This window comes from Carcharhinus amblyrhynchos, chromosome 15 (genome assembly GCF_965287045.1).
Source record: "Carcharhinus amblyrhynchos chromosome 15, sCarAmb.v2.hapA, whole genome shotgun sequence".
NCBI classification, from domain to species: domain Eukaryota; kingdom Metazoa; phylum Chordata; class Chondrichthyes; order Carcharhiniformes; family Carcharhinidae; genus Carcharhinus; species Carcharhinus amblyrhynchos.
In genome coordinates this window covers 67,712,040-67,730,598 of record NC_137338.1, presented here as the reverse complement: position 1 = coordinate 67,730,598, position 18,559 = coordinate 67,712,040, and the positions used below count along the sequence as shown (strand labels likewise).

At 40.1% G+C, this 18,559-nt stretch overlaps 1 protein-coding gene across 5 annotated transcripts in view; it reads left to right on the top strand.

The window, feature by feature from the left end:
• ptchd1 (patched domain containing 1) overlaps nt 1–18,559 on the top strand; it is a 71,165-nt gene that overhangs the window by 18,181 nt on the left and 34,425 nt on the right. For all 5 annotated transcript variants that reach the window (XM_080204128.1, XM_080204126.1, XM_080204125.1 and 2 more), the window contains exon 2: nt 7,984–8,644. In XM_080204128.1, coding sequence (XP_080060254.1) covers nt 7,984–8,644 — 661 coding nt within the window. The remainder of the gene's footprint in view (nt 1–7,983; nt 8,645–18,559) is intronic.

Here is an 18,559-nt window from a genome sequence, read left to right as displayed (position 1 = left end):
GAAATGTTCTGTATGTCAAAAATCTCTCTTCCTCCATTCTGTTGAACCTGTTGCAGACCTGCATCTCTTGCTGCTTGTAGATCTGTATTCACTACTGTCAGGTCTCTGTGTCAGCTTGCATCTGTGGCATCCACGATGCTCTGTTCTCCGGTGAGTCTTCAGTCTTTCTTTGCCCTTTATCCAAAGACTTCCAGGGCTTTCAGTCTGCAATCTTAAAGTTTTTCTAGTTATTTATGTTTTGTCTGCCACCATCATGTTTTGTCTTGGTTTCAGGGTCTAGAATGCTACCATAGATGTTATTCATAAAAACCATTCTTGTTCATTTGAAGATCAGTGTATCTCTTAGTTACTCTATGCAAGATTGCACTTCTGCTTCCCACCAGATCTCAGTTACTTAATCATGTGACACTGCATCGTGGTTACATCTGCAGTTACACCAGTATCATGCTCTTCTGATAGCTCTTTACAGGTAGAAGTTAACCTTCAGTGATAAAGATTCTCATTCAGACTCCAACTGGGATGTTGCATTCAGTTTTGGGCACCAAGCCACTAGGATGGATATAAAAGCAAAATGCTAAAGATGCTGGAAATCTGGAATAAAAACACAAAATTCTGGGAAATCTCAGTAGGTCTGGCAGTGTCTGTGGAGAAGGAATCGGTTAATGTTTCGAGTCCAATAGAACTCCACTTCACATTCTGAAACAGGAGGGATATATTGGCCTTAGCTGATTAGTACAGATTCACCAGCATCATAAGATGGCTTAGAGGCCTAGATGATGAGGACGAGTTAAATGAATTAGATTTAGGGGAAGTGATCTGATTAAAGTGTTTGAAAGGATTCAGTTAGGATGCATAGAAACAAATTCCTGAGATGAGGGACTCAAGAACAAAATGATGACAGCTGGTATTCTCCAATCTCAGCCATGGCTGAGATTCTCTGGTGCCATTGCAGTAGATGGAGATTTGGCTGAGTGTCAAATTTTCCATTCCCACTGGCAGTGGTGGCGGGGCATGCAAAACTGGAGGAACCTGGCCGACCTCTTAAAATCATACCCAGGCTACTCAGGAGAAGAAGCTGGAAGCCCAGTTCTACAGAAAAGATATTAGGAATTCTCTTTGCAAACATCACCTTTTATTTGGAAGAAGCAAGTGGAGTTAAAGTGAAATTGAACAATGTGACAACAGGCAGAGGAGGGTGGTGGTGGATGGGCCTCCATTCAAGGGTAAAGTGGCGAGTCAGCACTTAGACCATCCTGGTAGAGGATGTAGGTGAAGAATGATTGAGCAACTGAAGTGAAGAGAAGGCAATCAGGGTCAGAAAACTGGAAATTGTTAAAAGTATTTATAGAGTCCAGAATGGTTTTGGGAAGAGATTGGGCAAGAGGATTTAAAAAAAAGAATCAAGTTCAATGGAGACCAACCAGGCTGAAACAATAGGTTTACCAGGGATTCCTATTCCTAGATCTGAGAAAGGACATAGAAACCAGCTTTTTGGCTTTGGGGGACCATGAAGTTAGAGGCTGAGGAGGGAAGATCTCCAGAGAGTATCAGCTCAATGATAGATGATGGCTTGATGTTTGGTGGTGGGGTCATGGTGCAGAGGAAGGTAGGAAAAAGTGTCTGCTCGGTACTGGTTGACCCACCAGTGAACAATAGCACTAACCTCAGCAAGTTTGTTGATAATGTTGAACATAAGACACAGTGTCACAAAGTTCTATTACTATACCATATTTGGCCTGCTGAGACCAAAGTGAAACTGGTGACTACTTTGCTGAACACGCATGACCTGAGTTCCTGGCCACGTCATTTTAATTCACCATCTTGTTCCAACTCTGATCTCTGGTCTACACTGTTCCAATGAAGCTCAACACAAGTCCAATGCCAGCATTTCCACATCATAAGTTTGAGGAACAGGACCTGATCTTTCAATTAGGCCTTTGTAACCATGGAGGTGATGACCACATAGTGATATTGTCACTTGAATAGTAATCCAGAAGACCAAGCTAATGCTCTGTGGGCCTGGGTTTCAATCCCAGCTGGTGAAATTTAAAAACTCAAAATATTTAAAAATATTGAATTAAAAATCTAACAATGACCATGAAACCATTGTCAGTAGCCGTAAAAACCCATTCTAGTTCATTAATGTTCTTTAGGGAAGGAAATCTGTCATCCTTACCTGCTCTGGCTTACATGTAACTTCAGAGCCATAGCAATGTCTAGCAAGCTCATATCAATTGCTACAAATGGAACAAAAAGGAATGAAAATGGGCAGACCACCTGCTATTGACCTGGGCACCAGAAACAATAATGGAAAGCCCAGCCCTGTCCACCTTGTAAAGTCCTCCTTTTGAACATCTGGGGGCTTGTGCCAAAAGTCAAACAAAAGCCTGACATACTCATACTCACAGAAACACACCTTACAGATAATGTCCCAGACACTACCATCCCTGGCTGAGGTGGTGACACAGTGGTATACAATTGGGAGGGAGTTGTCCTGGGAGTTCTGATCATTGACTCTGGACCCCATGAAGTCTCATGGCATCTGTTCAAAAACATTGCCAAGGAAACTCCTGCTGATTATCACTTACCATCCCCACTCAGCTGATGAATCATTCCTCCTGCATGTTGAAAACCACTTGGAGGAGGCAATGACAGTGGCAAGGGCCCAGGGGAATTTCAATGATCACTAAGAGTGACTCAGTAGCACTATTACAGACCGGGTTTACTGGATTCTAAAAGATGTAACTGCTGGACTGGGACTGTGGCTGGTTGTGGAGGAATCAACAAGAGGTAAAAACGTACTTGATCCCGCCCATACCAACCTGTCTGCTGTAGGTGTAACTGTCCATGACAGTTTCGGTAGGACTGACCAATACATGGTCCTTGTGGAGACAAAATCCCATCTTCACATTGAGGATGCTGTCCATCATGATGTGTGGCATTACCACTGTGTTAAATGAGATAGACTTTGAACAAATCTAGCAGCTCAAAACTGGGCATCCATCAGCAGCAGCAGAACTGTACTCAAATTACTGGCACATTCCCCACTCTCAAGCCATGGGATCAACTGTGATTCAATGAAGAGTATGGTGGGGGGGAAGGGGGAGGGCATGCCTGGAGCATACCTAAAAATGAGGTGTCAACCAGGTGAAGCTACAACACAGGACTATTTGCATTTCAAACAACATAAGCAGCAAATATTAGACGGAGCTAAGTGATCCCAAATCCAATGGAGCAGATCTAAGTTCTGCCATATCCAGCTGTAAATAGTGGTGGACAATTAAACAACTCGCTGGAGGAGGAAGCTCAATAAATATACCTTTCTCAGTGATGAAGAGCCTAACATATCAGTGCAAAAGATAAGGCTGAAGCATTCACAACCATCTTCAGTCAGAAATGCTGAGTGGATGATCCATCTCAGCCTCCTTTGGAGGTCCCCAGCATTACAGATGTCAATCTTCAACCAATTTGATTCACTCCATGTGATATCAAGAAATGGCTGAAGGTACTGGATATTGCAAAGAGCCCTGACAAAATTTCAAAATTGAAAACTGAAGGCTCATGATCCAGAGCTTACCATTTCCCTAGCCAAGCTGTTCAGTACAGGTACAACATTGGCATCTAGCCGACAATGTGACAAATGGCCCAGAAATGCCCTGTACACAAGAAACAGGACAAATCCAACCTGGCCAGTTACTGCCCCACCACTCCATCATAAAGTGATGGAAGAAGTCGTCAACAGCACTATCAAGTGGCACTTTACAATAACCTGCTCATGGACACTCAGTTTCGTTTCCACTAGGATCACTCAGCTCCTGATCTTACTGCAGCCTTGGTTCAAATGGACAAAAGAGCTGAACTCCAGAGATGCAGTGACAATAACTTCCCATGACTTCAAGGCAGCATTTGACCAACTGCGACATCAAGCAAAACTGGAGTCAATGGGAATCAGAGGGAAAACCCTCCACTGACTGGAGTCATACCTTGCGCAAAGGAAGATGGTTGTGGTGGTTGGAGGTCAATTATCTCACCTCCAGTACATTGCAGGTGTTCCTCAGGGTGGTGTCCTAATCCCAACCATCTTCAGTTGCTTCATCAATGACCTTCCTTCTATCATAAGGTCAGAAGTAGGGTTGTTCGCTGAAGACTGCACAATAGTGTCATTCATGACTCCTCAGATACTGAAGCAGTCCATGTGAAAATGCAGAAAGACGTGGACAACATCCAAGTTTGGGATGACAAGTAGTATTTTCGCTACATGTGCCGGGCAATACCCATCTCCAACAAGAGAACATAACTATTGCCCCATGACATTCAATGGCATTACCATTGCTGAATCCCATTATCAACAGCCTGTGGGTTACTATTGACTAGAAACTGAAGTCATATAAATGCTGTGGTTACCAGACCAGGTCAAAGACTAAGAATCCTATGGCAAGTAACTCACTTGCTGACTTCCCAAAACCTGTCCATCATCTACAAAACCCAAGTCAGGAATGTGATGAAATACTCTCTACTTGCCTGGATGAGTGTAGCTCCAACAGTACTCAAGAAGCTTGCCTCCCATCCAGGACAAAGCAGCCCACTTGATTGGCATCCTTTTCACAAAGATTCAATCCCTCGACTACCTCTAAATAGTAGCAGCCATGTGTACCATCTACAAGATGCACTGTAAGAATTCACCAAAGTTCCTGGGACAGCACCTTCTAAACCCATGATCACTACCTCTAAAAGGACAAGAGCAGCAGATACCTGGGAGCACTACCACTGGAGGTTCCCCTCCAAGCCACTCCCCATCCTGACTTAGAAATATGACGTTATTGCTTCACTGTCGCTGGGTCAGAATACTAGAATTGCCTCCCAAACAGCACTGTGGGTGCACCTTTGTCACATAGACTGCAGTGATTCAAGAAGGCAGCTCACCATCACCTTCTCAAGGGCAAGCAGCAATGGGCAATAAATGCTGGCCTAGCCAGTGAAGCCTATATCCCATAAATGAAATTTTAAGAAAACCTTCCAGACTCAAGTTGAGTTCAGCAGTTTCAGAATGTTATCTCTCTCCCCATTTTGTTTCCTTTGCTGGTTTTGATTCGAATCTCCTGGTGTTTTATTCTCTTATTTGCTTTCAGATGACAGCTTCTCATAATTTTCTGCCATTTACACTTCCTCTAGACACTTCTGTTTATGTATGTATGAATTGGGAGTAGTTTACTTGGCCCATTGGGTCTGCTCCGCCATTCAGTTTGATCATGGCTAATCTGACTGCAACTTCCTGCTTACCGCAGATTACCACCACCCCCCCCCCCGCCCTCACCATTTTTTAAAATCATGAATCTAACTAGCTTTGCCTTGAAAACATTCTTTGCCTTTTAAGGAACGGAATTCCAAAGACTCTCTGAAAGAAAAATATCTTCCCATCTGTCTTAAAAAGATGACCCCTTATTTTTAAACAGTGACCCCCTAGTTCTAGATATTCCTACAAGAGGGAACATCCTCTCTGCATTCACCTTGTCAAGTGTCCTCTCAGGATCTTACGTGTTTCAATCAAGGCACTTCTTACTCTTCTCCAGTCTAGCAAGGACAAGCCTAGCCTGTCCTGTCTTTCCTTCTAAGACAGCTTGTGCTTTCCTGGTATTAATTTGGTGAATCTTCTCTAAACTATGTCTAATGTATTTACATCCATCCTTAAATAGGAAGGTCAATACTGAACACGGTACTCCAGATGTGGTCTCACCAGTGCCCTGTACAACTGAAGCATAACCTCCTTACTTTTGTGTTTAATTCCCCAGAACAGTTGCAGGCCAGGAACATTCTATTAGCTTTCCTAATTATTTGCTGAGCCTGTATACTAACCTTTGGTGGTTCATGTACTAGGATGTCTGGCCCTCTGGATCTCAGAGCTCTTGCAATCTCAGAGCCCTTTAGAAAGTATGCTTCTTAATGGACAAATTCACATTTTCCCAAATTATACCCCATTTTCCAGATCATTGCCAACTCATTTAAACCTATCCATTGTAATTTATTGTAATCTACCTATCCCTTGCAGTCTTCTAATGTTCTCTTCACAGTTTACGCCTACCTATCTTCGTATCTTCAGTAAATTTAACAACCATATCTTCTGTGCCTTCATCCAAATCATTTATATGAATTGTGAAATATTAAAGCCCCAGCACTGATTGCTTTGGCAGACTATTTATTACATACTGCTAACCAGAAAAAGAGCCACTTATGACAACTTTCTGTTTCCTGCTAATTAGCCAAACTTCTATCCATGCCATTACATTACCCACTACATCATGAGCTTTTATTTTGTACAACCTTTTATCTGGAATCTGATCAAATGCCTCTGGAAATCTAAGTACAGTACATCAACCTGTTCCCCTTTATCCACAACACATGTGATTTCTTCAAAGAACTCCAATAAATTGATCAAACATGAGTTCCTTTTCATAAAACCATGTTGACTGCTTGATTGCCTTAAGTTTTTTTTCTAAGTGCCTACTATAACATCATTAATAGGGATGGCATGACAGTGGTTAGCACTGCTGCCTCATAGTGCCAGGGACTCAGTTTGATTCCTGGCTTGGGTCACTGTGTGGAGTCTGCACATTTTCTTCATGTCTGCATGGGTTTGCTCCAGGTGCTTTGGTTTCCTCCCACAAGTGTGAAATTCTCCCTCAGTGTACATGAACAGGCACTGGTGTGGCGACTAGGAGATTTTCACATAACTTCATTGCAGTATTAATGTAAGCCTACTTTTGACAATAAATAAATAATTTTTAGACTTTAAAACATTAATAATAGCTTTGAAAATTTTCGTTAACCTAACTAGCTTGTTGTTTGCAACTTTTTCCTTTTTGTGAATAAATTTTCCAATTTAATGGAACCTTCCCCTAATCTAGGGAATTTTGGAAAGGGAGGAAAAATCTGCTGTGGTAACATGGGTCTGGCCTACATGTGACTCCAGACCCACAATAATGTGGTTGACTCTTAAATGGCCAAACAAGCCACTCGAGGGTAAGACCTTAGAGTGAAGTCCAAGGGAACTCAGGGAGTTGTAAGCCTGCAGTTCCAGCAATTTTCTCAGTACCACTTCCCTGGTAATTGTAATTTTCTTGAGTTTCTGCCTCCCTTCCAATTGAAAGAAGTGGCTACTGCAATAGTTGATGCACTGGTTTTGATTTTCCATGAAGTAAAAATCCGTGGAATTGGAAGAAATGTGTTAGCATGGATTGAAAACTGACTTTCACATACAAAACAGGGGGTAGGTTCTTTTCAGAGTGGAAGGATGTAACTAGTGGAGCACTGCAGGGTGAGTTCCTGGCCTGCAACTGTTCAGTATTTATGTTAATGACCTGTAGGTAGGAATTGAATGTAAGGTTCCAAAATTTGTCAATGGTACTAAGATAGGTGGAAGGATGAGGATATTGTGATTCTGCAATGGGATATAGATAGATTGGGTGACTGGGTGAAAGCCTGACAAATGGAGTTTAACGTGGGGAAGTATGAGGTCATACACCTCAGGAGGTCATATACCTTAGGAGGAATCAAAAGGCAGATTATTATGTAAATGGAGAGAGCATGTAGGTGAGGGATCTAGTGCATGAATCATAAGAAACTAGCAAGAAGCTCCAACAAGTAGTTAAGAAGGCAAACAGCATTTTGGCCTTTATTGACAAAGGGGTTGGAGTTTAAAAATAGGGAGGTTTTTTGCAATTGTATAGCGTATTGGTGAGGCCTCACCTGGAATACTGTGTAGTGTTTTGGTCCCCTTACCTTAAAAATGATAGAGTAACTTTGGAGGCTGTCCAAAGGAGTTTCACTAGACTAATTCCTGGGATGTCTATTGTCTATTAATCAATAGCATTTTAACCCAATTTGCCACAATTTAACTGAAATTAGCTCCTGTAATAAATGGTGAATTATGTCAAGTGTTGGCTTCATAGTTAATTTACCCCCCAACCTCTTTTTCCTTCTTTTCAGTTACACTCATCTGTAACACGGATTCAGGTGCCAATGTTGGGCTTCAACTACTCATTTGCCCACATGTGTATTCTAAAGGATAATAAGATGTGCGCCCTGGATGATATTGTGTATGTGCTGGAGGAACTGAGGGCTGCATGGGCTATGAACAGCACAGGGATTGTCATCAATTACCCAAATACCTACCTTAAAGATGGCCAGGAGGTGTTTATTGGGCACCAGCTCGGAGGTGTTACTCTACAGAACAAGAATCGGGTGAAATCTGCTCGAGCGATGCAGATCACCTACTACCTGCAAACCCGCAACTCCTTAAATGATTTGGTGGCAGAGAAATGGGAGTCGACTTTCTGCGAGACCATTGAGAATTTCCAAAAATCTCACAAGGAGTTGAAGCTCTATCCGTTTACATCTTCATCACTGAAGGAGGATTTTCAGAAGAGCAGCCAGGTTTCGGAATGGTACCTAGTGACTAGTCTGCTAGTGGTTTGGGTACTGGCTATGCTGTGCTGTTCCATGCAAGACTGTGTTCGCAGCAAGCCCTGGCTTGGACTCCTGGGCTTAGTGACAATGGCTCTGGCTACCCTCACATCAGCAGGGATCATCAACTTAATGGGAGGGAAATACAACTCTACCTTCCTGGGAATTCCCTTCATTATTTTAGGTAATTATAGAACAATAATTGCCCTCTGTGTTTGAACGATTATGTTGGTGTGATTACTGTTTGGAACTGGTTAATAACTGCTGTATGACTGTATAATGCAGACTTGTTTACAGCTGAAATGCATATGTTGCAGTCAAAAAGCCTGCATATATATCAAACTATATATACCAAACTATTCTCAACCAAGGTTTCTACAAATTTCTGCAGACATTCAGTGACTGGCATACCAGGAGACCTAGGTCCCAATCTATCACCATTTAAATAATACTTTGCCATTCTGTTTTTCCAGTTGAAGCGGATAACTTCACATTTATTCACGCGATATTGCATCTGCCATGTATTTGCCCATTCACTCAACTTGAAGCCTCTTAAAACTCTCCCCATCACTCATTCCCGCCAGGTTTTGTGATAAGTATTATATTTAGTTCCCTCATCCAAATCATTGTGTGTTGTGAATAGCTAGGGCTCAAATACTGATCCCTGTGGGACCCCACTCATGCTACTCCAAAAAAGACTCACTTATTCCTCTTCTATATTTCCTATCTGCTAACCAATTCATGCCAATATGTTATCTCCAATCTCATGTGCTTTAATTTTGCACACTAACCTTTTGTGGGACTTTATCAAAGGCTTTCTGAAAATCCAAATATACCATATTCATTGATTCTCCCTTATCTGTTCTGCTAATTACTTAAAAAAAACTCTAGTAGATTAGTCAAACAGGACTCTCTTTCATAAATTCATGTTGACTTTGTCTAATCCTGTTGATATTTTCTAAGTGTTTGTTATTGCATTCTTTATAACATACTCTAGCATTTTCCCTACTATTGATGTTAGTCTAACCAGTCTGTAATTCCCTGTTTTCTTCTTCCCTCCTTTTTAAATAGTGGGATTGCATTTGCCACTCTCCAATCTGCCAGAATTTTGGAAGAGGACAACCAACATATTCATTATTTCTATGACACCATTCCTTTGATCCTGGGATGTAGACATTAGGGCCCGGGCATTTTTTAGCTTTCAGTCCCATTAATTTTTCCAGCACAATTTTTTAGTATTACTGATTTCCTCAATACTTTCTTCTCACTTGACCATTGGTTCCCTTTTGTTTCTAGAAAGTTAAGTGTCTTTTGTTGTGAAGATAAAACTAAAGTAGTTGTTTAATTGCTATGCCATTTCTTTGCTCTCTATTATAAATTCTCCCATTTCAGACTGTAGGGGACTTCACTAATCATTTTCCTTTTATATAGTCCACTTGTATGTTATTTGCAAGTTTACTCTCATGCTCTCTTTTCTCCCCCTAATTAATCTCATGGTTAATCTTTTGCTGAATTCTGAACTGCTCCCAATCCTAAGGCTTGCTACTTTTTCTAGCAACTTTACATTACTCCTCTTTGGACCTAATACTGCTCTTATTTTAATTTGTTAGCCATGGTTAGGCATTTTTCCAGTTGTATTTTTGCACCAAAAGGAATGTATAACTTGCAATATATACATTTATTTAAATATTAGCCATTACTTATCCACAATCATGTCTTTTAATGAAGTTTCCAAATCTGTCATAGCCAACTCATGCTTTGTACCTTTGTAGTTTCCTTTGGACCCTAGCTTCAGATTGGACTTCACCATTTTCCATCCTAATGAAGAATTCTAACCTGTTATGGTCACTGTTTCGTAAAGGGCCCCACACAGTGAGATTATTAATCAATCCCTTCTCATTGTATCATACCAAATCTCAGATAGCATGTTCCCTAGTTGGTTGCTTGATACACTGGTGTATCTTTGTGTTTCTGATTTCCGAAGCACCCACCCATTTAGAAAATAGTCTATGCCTCCATTCCTCCTTCCGAAGTGCATAACCTCACACTTTTCTACAATTTATTCCATCTGCCACTTCTTTGCCCACTCTCTTAACCTGTCCAAGTCCTTCTGCTTCCTCAGTACTACCTGTCCCTCTACATATCTTTGTATCATCTGCAAATTTAGCAACAGTGCCTTCAGTTCCTTCTTCCAAATCATTAATGTATATTGTGAAAAGTTGTGATCCCAGCACTGACCCCTGAGACACGCCACTAGTCACCAACTGCCATCCTGAAAAAGACCCCTTTATCCCCACTGTCTGCCTTCGGCCAGTCAGCCAATCCATGCCAGGATCTTACCCTTAACATTATGGTTACTTAATTTATTTAACAGTCTCCTATGCAATCCATTTCGGAAATAAAAGTAGGATATTCAAATCACAGCTAGCTTTTTATACTTGCAATCAAAAATGTTGTTTCCTGTTGTCTTCATCTCAGCTTCAGAGGAAAACACATTAAGTGATTCTCTGATGGACACACAAAGCTGACTGACTTACTTTCCTGAATTTCTAATTTAAAAAAAATCTGTTGCATTTGAATTGCGTTACTATTACCTGTTATATTTCTGAGCCTCTTGGTTTGAATGCAAATTCTTGGAAATCTAAACATGGTTTTCTTTGCACCCCAGTTGCAATGTTATCTGTTTAGATGTGGTTCTCTGTCTGGAAAAGCCTCTCCCCAAGGCCTTTGTATCTATGTAAATGTGTGAAATTAATGTTTTCTCTTTCTGCTTTTTTAGTTGTGCTGTTAGCTGAGTTAAATTTTTAACCCTTTCATCAAATGAGTCAAGTCCTTAACAGACTTACTGGACAGCTGTATTCTTACTGGTATCAGCATGGCCTAATGATAGCACACTCATCTTTAAATCAGCAGATTGTGGGCTCGAGCTCCACTCAGCGTTCTTAAGTCATAGTATAGGCTGATTCAGCATTGCACTGAGGGATTGCTGCTGCCATAAGTGCTGTCTTTCAGATAATGATATGAAAATCTCTCATTTGAATGTTAAGGACCCCAGAGCCTTACTCAAAGGGTATTGTCTTGGTTAACTAAAAACCCAATAACCAGCCGTACATCTCATTGCTGTATGTGGGACTGTATTATGTGCAGAATGGTTACTAGGCTTTCCAAAACAACATAGATGATGCTGCAAGTAGTAATCCATTGGGTTTCCCTCTTGATTTGAAAGATGAATCTGTCTAAAGATGTGTAGGTTAGGTTGATTAGCCATAGTTATAGGGCCTGGGTCGAATGGTCTTTGGAGAGTTGGTGCAGACTTGATGGGCTGAATGGCCTGTAGGCATTCTATGGATTGCTAGTTTAAGAAAAAAAAGTGATTTTGTGCAAATGAGCATATTGTAATGAACACTCCTCATTTCATCAGTAAAAACAGTCCTGACAGTGAAGTTCTTAACATGGAGATTAATGTCCTCTTGAGATTGGAAGGTTAACGCTGGCCTGATTGAGGGGAATGAGGTTAAATGAGTTAATGCCCTAGATGGAGAGAAATGTTTTCCTCTGATTGAGGGTCCACAGCTATAAGAACATAACCTTAAAATTAGAAATATACCATTTGGGTATGAAGCTAAATTTTTCCCTCAGATACGGGGTCAATGGACTTTATGGACAAATACACTCAAATTTCAAATTATTGTATAACAATTTCCTCTATTGTACCTCATCAAGTTACCACTAATGTATCAAACACTGCTAAAAAAAAGTATCAAAAATTTGTATTCAACCTTTACCTTACTATGTTATACACAAAGTGATACATTTTGTTATATACAAACTATTCAAAAGATATCAAATATCTATATTCATATAGAATGCTTTCTTTTACTGGGCAAGATATTGATTACAAAAGCAGGATATTATGATGGGACTGTGAAGGACACTGGTTAGGAAATAACTGGAGGTTTGTATACAGTTCTGGTCACCACATTACAAGAAGGACAAAATTGCTGAGGAGAAAGTTCAGAGGAAATGTACAAGAATGTTGCCAGGGCTTGAAAATTGCAGCTATGAGGAGAGATTGGATAGGCTAGGGTTGCTTTGCTTAGAACAGAGGGGGGTGACCTAAATTGAGGTGTACAAAATTATGAGGGGTCTAGACAGGCTAGATTGGAAAAATTTGTTTTCCCTAACTACTAGGTCAGTTACTAGGGTGCACAGGTTTAGGGCAGTTGGTAGAAAGCTTAGCGGGGATATGAATCTTTTTCACCTAAAGGGTGGTGGACATCTGGAATTTTCTGCCTTAATTAGCGGTTAACGTTGAAATGTTCAACTCATTTAAACGGTACCTGGATCTGCATTTGAAGAACTGGAACCTGCAAGCTTCAGACCAGGTGCTGTAAAGTGGGATTGAAATAAATAGTTAGTTTCTTTTCTCTTTTGTTTTGGCTGGTGCAGATACGATGGGCTAAATGGCCTCTTTCTGTATTGTAACTTTTCTATTGCGATGGAAGTTGGACTACAGAATGCTCTTGAGATACGACTAGAAGCAGAAGTCCTCAGGACTGTGAAGGTGCCAGTAAACAAGAGAGTAAACTAATAAAAGAGGCAAAATAAAAAGAGATTGATAGATGGAAGGAATTTGGAGTTTATTCTGAAACACCAGTCAGGGGATGGCTCACCTCGTTTAGATGGATTTGTATTGAAAATCTCCTTGCAGATGGAACTTAAGGCTAAAGTGAGGCTAGTTGCTCAGGATTTTAAGGAGTGACTAGGTAATATAGATATTTGTGTGGACTCTTCCACAGTGGGAAAAATAACCATGAAAATCTTTGTAATTTTTTTCAGCCACATATTTGTGGGAGTGTTGCTCAATTGACATAAAAGCTGAATAATTTCAGAGAAAAGTGTTCTTGAAACTACCTAAAGATTCAAGCGATGCAGAAAGGAAACATAGGTGTTTATGGCCTGAAAGATTCTTTTGAGATGTGGTATTTTTCGTTGAGATCTGTTTAGCTGAAAGTAGGCTGCATTCAGATCCCGCAATGTTTTATGGATGTGAAAAAGGGAACATTTCAAGCCTATTCATGATGCATGTTGATGATTTCTTATGGAATGGTACTGTGGAATTTGACAGGTGTGTTATTAATATGGTAAAAGTGGAACTTAAGAATGGAAGTTTTGGGGACTTTTAAAAGTACAGGCTTAGACATTAGGCCCAGAATAACTTTGAATCAATGTTCTGCCTGGTTAATTGTGTTAGGTCACCACAGAAGGATGATATTACATCTAAAGAAGGAAGAGTGCAGCTGTGAAGTTTGATTAGTCAATAGAATTAGTTATGCATTTATACAAAGCTGAATGCTAGTCTTGATGTATTGGGACTTGGAAGATCCTAAATTGGAGAATATTTTAAAGACAAATTAAACATTTAAAAAGTAAATATGGAGACATGTTTCCGTGTCAGGGTGACTCACAGTATATGAAATTGGTTATCTTCGGAATCTTCTCATGCCAATCTTCCTGATGGGTATTCAAGTGTAGTGGGTTTTGTGATATTTTTGGCAGGTGAAAATGGGAAATGTGGTCTTTTAGCCTGGGAAGCAAAGAAATTAAGAAGGGTTGTTAAAAGTACTTTAGCTGCAGAAACACTGGCTCTTGTGGAAACATTGGATATGGGGTTCTATTTATCAAATATTTTAGAGAAAGTTCTATACAAGAGATGTAAGGAAGAATGTTGGATGTCACATGGGTAATCATTCCTTGTTGGATAATGTAAATGCTACAGAACATGAGAGTGAAAAAAGATTAAAACCGTGCTAGTGTGAAACAAATGTTAGAAAAGAAAGAAATTTCCAAGATCAACTGCATAGATGCAATTGTTGATCAATTATCTAATTGTTTCACAAAAATAAGTGCTTGTACAATTATTGAGGGTCACAGAAGAGAGCTTATAAAACTTAACAGCAAATATGGAAAATCATTTTTTCTTTCTTTGATTTGCTGTGAAATATTGTTTGTGAATATTATTTGTTAAATTTTATTTAAAAAAAGGTATTTGTTAACTGTATAATTGAAGGTTTGGTGTAAACAGGTTGGGGGGAGATCATTTATTGGATAGTTACATGTTCAGATGTAAAGAAATGCTTATTGACACTGCTGTTAAGTTGTCGTAGAGTTAGGATCTATGCGTTTATAATATCTCACTTTGAATAAAACCAAAACTGAGTAAAGATTGATTATGGTCGCTTTCACCAACTGGTTATGAAAGGCTTAACAATCAGTTGAGTGTGAGATCTCTATCTGTTGAAGTTGGAAATCTCTATCTGGATGTGAGATCTCTGTCAAAGTTTGAAATATCTCGCTGGATGTGAGATTTCTACCTGTTGGAATTGGAGATCTCTATCTGTTTGGGTTGGAGATCTCTATCTGTTTGGGTTGGAGATCTCTATCTGTTTGGGTTGGAGACCTCTATCTGTTTGGGTTGGAGACCTATATCTGTTTGGGTTGGAGATCTCTATCTGTTTGGGTTGGAGACCTATATCTGTTTGGGTTGGAGACCTCTATCTATTTGGATTGGAGACCTCTATCTGTTTGGATTGGAGACCTATATCTGTTTGGGTTGGAGATCTCTATCTGTTTGGGTTGGAGACCTCTATCTGTTTGGGTTGGAGACCTATATCTGTTTGGGTTGGAGACCTCTATCTATTTGGATTGGAGACCTCTATCTGTTTGGGTTGGAGACCTCTCTGTTTGGGTTGGAGACCTCTATCTGTTTGGGTTGGAGACCTCTATCTGTTTGGGTTGGAGACCTCTATCTGTTTGGGTTGGAGATCTCTATTCATCTGAGCATGAGATCTCTCTCTCTGGGTGTGAAATCTCTATCTGTTGGAGTTTGAGATCACTAACTGTAGGGATTATGCTTTGTGATCTACAGTGTTTTGAATTCTTCATGGGGATTTGAGCTCTCCATCTCATTTTGTTTGGCTTTATCAGAAAAGGTTTCGTTTCTCTCTATGCTAAAGTTTAAATTCTGTGATGTGATCTGTAGGCCCCATAGATTCAGAGTTTGATTTCAACTGTAGTAGTATGAATTTATCTGTAGGGATGAAAGTTTATCTGTAGGGTTTGAATTTATCTGCAAAGGTTTGAGTTTTTTGGAAAATTTTGAGTTTATTGTAAGGATCTGAGTTTATCTTACATGTTTGTGTTTCTCCATGGGAATGTATTTATCTATAGGGATTTGAGTTTACCTGCCGGGGTTGGTGTTTATCTGTAAGGGGTTGAGTTTCTCTATTGATAGTTTCTGTGTAGGGATTTGAGTTTATCTATAGGGATGCAAGTTTATCTACAAGTGTTTGAATTTATCTGTTGCATTTATCTGTAGGAATTTGGATTTATTTGCAGGGGCTGTGTTTACTTATAGGCATGTGAATTTATCTGTACTGGTTTGCATTTATCAGGAGAGATTTGGGTTTATCTGCAGAGGGTTGAGTTTATCTATAGGAACTTGAGTTTACATATAGGGAAGTGAGTTTATAGGGGCTTGTTTTGATTTACACTAGTTTGAATTTATCTCTGGGTGTTTGCGTATATCTGCAGGAATTTGAGTTTATCTACAGCATTGGAGTTTATCTGTAGGGCTTAAATTTGTCTATAAGGATTGAGTCTATCTACAGGAGTTTGAGTTTATTTATAGGGGTTTGAGTTTAACTATAGGGATTGAGTCTATCTACAAAGGTTTGAGTTTATCTAGGGGATTGAGTTTCTCTGTAGGGGATTGAGTTTCTCTGTAAGGGATTGAGTTTCTCAGTAGGGGATTGAGTTTCTCGGTAGGGGATTGAGTTTCTCAGTAGGGGATTGAGTTTCTCTGTAGGGGATTGAGTTTCTCTGTAGGGGATTGAGTTTATTTATGGTGGGTTGAGTTTATTTGCAGTGATTGAGTTTATTTGTGGTGGATTGAGTTTATCTATAGGGATGGAGTTTATCTGTAGGGGATTGACTCTCTCTGTAGGAGATTGAGTTTCTGTATAGGGGATTGAGTTTCTCTGTAAGGGATTGAGTTTCTCAGTAGGGGATTGAGTTTCTCTGTAAGGGATTGAGTTTCTCAGTAGGGGATTGAGTTTCTCTGTAGGGGATTGAGTTTCTCAGTAGGGGATTGAGTTTCTCTAAGGGATTGAGTTTCTCTGTAGGGGATTGAGTTTCTGTATAGGGGATTGAGTTTCTCTGTAGGGGATTGAGTTTCTCTGTAGGGGATTGAGTTTCTCTGTAGGGGATTGAGTTTCTCTATGGTGGATTGAGTTTCTCTGTAGGGGATTGAGTTTCTCAGTAAGGAATTGAGTTTCTCTGTAGGGGATTGAGTTTCTCAGTAAGGGATTGAGTTTCTCTGTAGGGGATTGAGTTTCTCTGTAGGGGATTGAGTTTCTGTATGGTGGATTGAATTTCTCTGAAGGGATTGAGTTTCTCTATGGTGGATTGAGTTTCTCTGTAGGGGATTGAGTTTCTCAGTAAGGGATTGAGTTTCTCTGTAGGGGATTGAGTTTCTCTATGGTGGATTGAATTTCTCTGAAGGGATTGAGTTTCTCTGTGGTGGATTGAGTTTCTCTGTAGGGGATTGAGTTTCTCTGAAGGGATTGAGTTTCTCTGTAGGGGATTGAGTTTCTCTGAAGGGATTGAATTTCTCTGAAGGGATTGAGTTTCTCTGTAGGGGATTGAGTTTCTCAGTAGGGGATTGAGTTTCTCTGAAGGGATTGAGTTTCTCTATGGTGGATTGAGTTTCTCAGTAGGGGATTGAGTTTCTCTGAAGGGATTGACTTTCTCAATGGTAGATTGAGTTTCTCTGAAGGGATTGAGTTTCTCTGTAGGGGATTGACTTTCTCAGTAGGGGATTGAGTTTCTCTGAAGGGATTGAGTTTCTCTGTAAGGGATTGAGTTTCTCAGTAGGGGATTGAGTTTCTCTGTAGGGGATTGAGTTTCTCTATGGTGGATTGAGTTTCTCTGTAGGGGACTGAGTTTCTCTATGGTGGATTGAGTTTCTCTGTAGGGGATTGAGTTTCTCTGTAAGGGATTGAGTTTCTTTGTAGGGGATTGAGTTTCTCTGTAGGGGATTGAGTTTCTCTATGGTGGATTGAGTTTCTCAGTAGGGGATTGAGTTTCTCTATGGTGGATTGAGTTTCTCTGTAGGGGATTGAGTTTATCTATAGGCATTTGAGTTTATTTATAGGCATTTCAGTTTATTTATAGAGGTTTGAATTTGTCTATGGAGGTTTGAGTTTACGTAAAGGGATTTTTGTTTATCTGGAGGGAGATGTATTTATCTGTAGTGGTTTGAGTTTATTTGCAGGAATTTGAGTTTCTCTGAAGTGATTTGAGTTTCTCTATAGGAATTAAGTTTATCTATTGGAGTTTGATTTTGTTTGCAGGAGTTTGCATTTATGTATAACGGTTTGAATTTATCTATAGGGGATTGAGTCTATCTATAGGCATTTGAATTTACCTATAGAGACTTGAGTTTATAGGAGTTTCAGTTTGTCTATAAGGGTTTGAGTTTATCTGCAGGAGTTTCAGTTTGTCTGCAGGAGTTTGAGTTTATAGGAGTTTGAGTTTATCTACAGGGTTTGAACACAACACAAGAACATAAAAAATAGAAGCAGAAGTGGCCACTAGGCCCTTCAATCCTGTCCTGCCATTCAATATGAACATGGCTGATTTATGCCGGCCTTTACAGCGCAGTACAGGCCCTTTGGCCTCAAATCCTTTTCTGTGCCATTTTCCCCATGGCCCTCTATTCCATGATCTATCAAATATTCATCCACCTCCACTTTAATTATTTCTAATGATCCAGCCTCCACCACCTTTTGGGACAGAGAATTCCATAGAATTCCACCTCTGCAAGAAGAAATTTCTGCGTACCTCAGTTTTAAACTCCGGCCCTTTATCTTGTTCCAGACTCCCACTTGTGAAAACATCTCACTATCTACCCTGTCAAGCCCGCACAGGATCTTATGTATTTGAGTAAGGTCACCTCTCACTCTTCTAAATCCCAAGGATAAAGACCCAGATTATTTGGTCCCCCTTTCATCCCAGGCATTAGCCTGGTAAATCTCCT